General features: G+C 27.8%; 1 protein-coding gene across 1 annotated transcript in view; it reads left to right on the top strand.

Moving 5' to 3' along the window:
- LOC108749926 (probable tubulin polyglutamylase TTLL1) overlaps positions 1 to 1,241 on the top strand; it is a 7,662-nt gene extending 6,421 nt beyond the window's left edge. The window contains exons 8-9 of the mRNA XM_018488960.1: positions 803 to 912; positions 989 to 1,241. Of these exons, the coding sequence (XP_018344462.1) occupies positions 803 to 912; positions 989 to 1,127 (249 nt within the window). The 3' untranslated portion in view covers positions 1,128 to 1,241. The remainder of the gene's footprint in view (positions 1 to 802; positions 913 to 988) is intronic.
- The last annotated feature ends 3,049 nt before the right edge of the window (positions 1,242 to 4,290 follow it).

The following is a 4,290-nucleotide window of genomic DNA, read 5'->3' as shown; positions in this document are numbered from 1 at the left end:
TTGTATGTAAGTATAACTTATATGTATTCTATAAGTTTACAACTTAATTTTAATTCAAGTAGTGGGCGTTGAATCAGAAATATACACTGATTTTATTCTACGTGCTCCATTTTATGTATGCATTTTAGATCATTCTTATTCGACTTTCATCTTGATATCATGACCTTATTCCATATTTAATTATTACACAAATGTTCTAGTTACCTGGTGATTATATAACAAATATATATAACTGATATGACATATATGAAATATTCTTCAAATGTATTTGTTGTCCCCCCATTGTCTTCTATGATCTCCTATTACAGGAAGATATAAACAGAACGTGTTACAGGAAGATACAAATAAACGTATTACATAAAAAAATCAGACTTACGGATAGGTAAAAGTATTAGTATGTTGCATTTGTATAGATGCATTTGTGATTAATTCTGAAAAATAATTTTTTAGAAACAAAAACTTTATTATTTATGATTAAATTCATAATAAAATAATCTTTAATTTGATAAAAAAATTCAAAATTTTGAAAAAAAATGTAATAATGCTTTAAAAAATTAAAAATTTAGGACAATTTTTTATGATTTTAAAGTACTTTTGAAATCGAAATTTTAACTTTTATCATAAAAATTTTGTTTTATTTTTTTTTATAGTTACGAAAAGAAGAAAAGACGATATTTTTGAAGAGATATTTCACCTCCTAACAGTGCATATGGACACGTATAAAACATACATGTGACTTATATCTCGTTGTCAGTAAAAACCTTCAAATTTCGGAAACATCAAAGTTTTGATTTTTTCACAGGTAAACGCCTCACCGTCTCTCACATCCACGACAGTGAACGATAGGATTTTGAAGTATAAATTAATCGACAATATCATATCGGTAGTTCTGCCTCCAGATGGTATGCCCGAGTAAGTGTACGATATGTTCTAATCAAAATCTTCAGTAAGTTTACGAGATTAAAATTTACTATTTTGATATGATTAGCGTGAAATGGAATAAGTTACCTTCGCCCGAAGCTTTGGGTAACTTCGAGTTATTGCTCGACGAGGAGCTGGCAGTTCAGGACGAAAAGGAGAGTTCATCGAGCAAGTATCGTGGTTCTTCTCTTAACAAGTGGAAATAGATTTTACCCTTGTATAATTATTTACTCCAATTACTCCCTAAAATTACGCTTGAAGCGCCAAATAAACGGACAACGAATGCAAGATTGAAAAGTTGAATTTCGGAAGATCGATATTTTCATCCTCATGAATGATAGTAGAAAGATAAAGATTACGGAAAGGATAACAGAGAGAAAAAGGAAAGCTCTTAATCAAAATGGAAGGCTGAAAAGATCTCATATTGGAGGATCAACAGCGAAACTTTCCTGTGCTTGTGTTTCTTCACTAACAGGACATCTTTCTGGTGTCCCTCAAGAAAGAACTTACAGGAACAGTAAGATAGATAATGTAAAAAAACAAATAGCTGGAAAAACCAAGAGGCTTGGAAGAGACTACGAACGAAACGTGATAATGCGAAGCAAATTTCCTGGTTTGTGAACTCTAAGTCCCTTATGCTCTTGCTATAGTATTAGTAAAAATCACATCACACCAATGAATTCTCGTGCGTGCAATTCCCTCACACACACACATTTCCCTAATAGTCTATATAGTACTAAGTAGTGCAATCTTTTCCGGAATAATCATCTCTTTTATTTAATTTTATCATTAAAGTATTTTTATTCATTTGTCTTTAAAACAATATAAAATTAGTCTTAAAAAATTGTTTATATTTTTATATATATTTTTAATATGTGTAAATATTTTTATATATTTTCTTTCTTTAATACGAGGACTAATTTAATCTGTATAACGAAAACATGCTAAGAAGTTTCTCTACATAATATAAGGATTTGACCAAATATTGAGAATAAATCGAAAAAAGTGTGAAATGCCAATTTGAACCGAGCACTAGTTATACATGTGCGAATTTATTTTATTGAAGGTTTACATAAATGTCATCAATATAAACGTTTCGATCCTCAGTTTTAGATTCTCTTCAGTACATAAATTCATAATAAAATAACATATGATAGTGAAATAATATAGTCAATTTCTCATACATCCGATTTCAACTAGATAAAGTAATAATTACAAGAACGGGCTATAAACACTCTTTTTCTCAATAAATTAATTATATATAGTCTTATTATTTATTTTTATTTACGATTAATGAAATGCAGCAAACCATAATCATTTGAGTTCATATGTTATTATTAAACTTGTAGGTTCATTATGTATTATAAATTAAAATTATGTTAGTCAATTGTAATAGCTTTGATATAAAGTTAAAACTTACATGAAATAATGTATGTCAATGTTGATGGCTCGTTTAACATATAATAACTGAGAGACAAGATCGAAAGTACATAGATAACATACAAAAAGTCTTAAGAAGTGCAGTACATTTGCTAGTATTTTATTAAAATCTTTTAATAAATTTGACGCTAGTGATTGTTTTCTTGCTAATCGAATTATATTCAAATGTAAAGTTATCTTCTAAAGCATTGATAGGCGCTATATCTAATAATTTATAATTTAATTCAATAAGTTATATTCTTAATGGTGAGCGCAACTGTGGATAACTGTTAAAATACTCTGCAATATTATTTTCGCAATTTTTTTTGCGATAGACGACAGTTTTTTTCCATAAAAATAAAATTTTCTTGTTATTATCCAAAGATGTATTATTCAATTCAAAAATATACACATCGGCTTTTTCCTCAATTTTCTTATCTAAATTTTCAGTTTTTTCTCGGTTAAATTCTGTTACTGCTACTTTTATTTTTCTAATTTTATTCATATAATGATAATATAACTTTCCTGAAGCTGATTTGCCATTTCTAAAAGGTACATATCATTTTTCAGTATCTTCCTTATCCCATATACTCCTTATTTCATGAGCCCAGAATATGAATTGTTCTCTAAAAATGTGATATGTCTGTGACAGAAACATTTCTTTATCTATTTTTACATCTACATCCCATATATAAAATGGAATTGAATCAACAAGGAGTTGAATGAGATTTAAAAGAAATTATTTTGGCTAAAAATTAATTCTTTTTACTATTATTTTACAAATTAGCTTCTCGACTAAATCAGACTTAATTTGGGAAAGAAACATAAAAAGCCTACGCCAGTTATTAGACCACAATATTATCGAACTATCCGATAAAAAATTTGTCATGCATGAATATATATAAATATGTATAAACATACAAAAACACGCATAAATATTCACATAAACATGTATAATTATATATGAAATATATCCATACATGTTTATATATCTTTTTTTCTTTCGTACACATGATTAATAACTTATATCGCAGAATTAATGCGCAATAAGTGTTATATCATTTGATAATGTATGGTTTTAATATTATCGCTTTTCTGTAATGAGTAGGTCATTTGGACTCGAATAAAAATTTTAATCTGCCGCTATTTTTATACGATTAATTAGATAAACGTGCCAGTGACTGGACATATACCTATGTCTGGACACTTACACAAAATTTATTATTATTAATCTCAAATGCATTTTTTATTACTGTATATAATTCAAATGTATTTAAAGATTACAATTAAATAATAATATTACGTTTTAAAAAGCGTATTTGAGACTAATATTAATTTAAATAAATATAGTATTGTATAAATTTCCAAACATAGGTACAGTTACTGGGATCAGACAGTACCTATATTCGGACAGTGACACAAAACTTTATTTATTTAAATTAATATTTGTCTCAAAAGTCACCAGAACTATTGAAATCGACAACACGAGAGCAACAGCCATATTGCTGCTTTTGGAAGAGAAAAGATACTGAGTGGTTTAATGTCAAAGAAATGTTCGTCAAATCACTATTATCAATTGCGATTGCATCACAAGGCATATGCGGACAAAAATCGAAAAGATCGTCGATGAAGAATAAAGCTTTTTTATCATTTCCTATAAGCTTCCCAAGGAGGACAGAAAGGTCAAATAATATCAAGTTGAATAATTTTTTTATTCTTTCTTAAACGCCATATCTGACATTATTTTGATGTACTTTTAACTCTTTACAGAATTGATTAAAATCACAGGAATGCATCGAATATCCGATTGGTACCTGGTTTCGGCAACATATGCAACCGAAATTTTATTTGAAATAATGTACATCATGGTGTAAATATCCTGAAAACTTTTATTATTATTGATATATTTTTTAGAAATATCAGTAATAAGAATTTTATAATTAAATAATA

This window comes from Trachymyrmex septentrionalis, unplaced genomic scaffold (genome assembly GCF_001594115.1).
Source record: "Trachymyrmex septentrionalis isolate Tsep2-gDNA-1 unplaced genomic scaffold, Tsep1.0 scaffold32, whole genome shotgun sequence".
Taxonomy (NCBI): Eukaryota; Metazoa; Arthropoda; class Insecta; order Hymenoptera; family Formicidae; genus Trachymyrmex; species Trachymyrmex septentrionalis.
The sequence above is the reverse complement of the archived record's forward strand: the minus strand, read 5'-3'. Positions and strand labels throughout refer to the sequence as shown.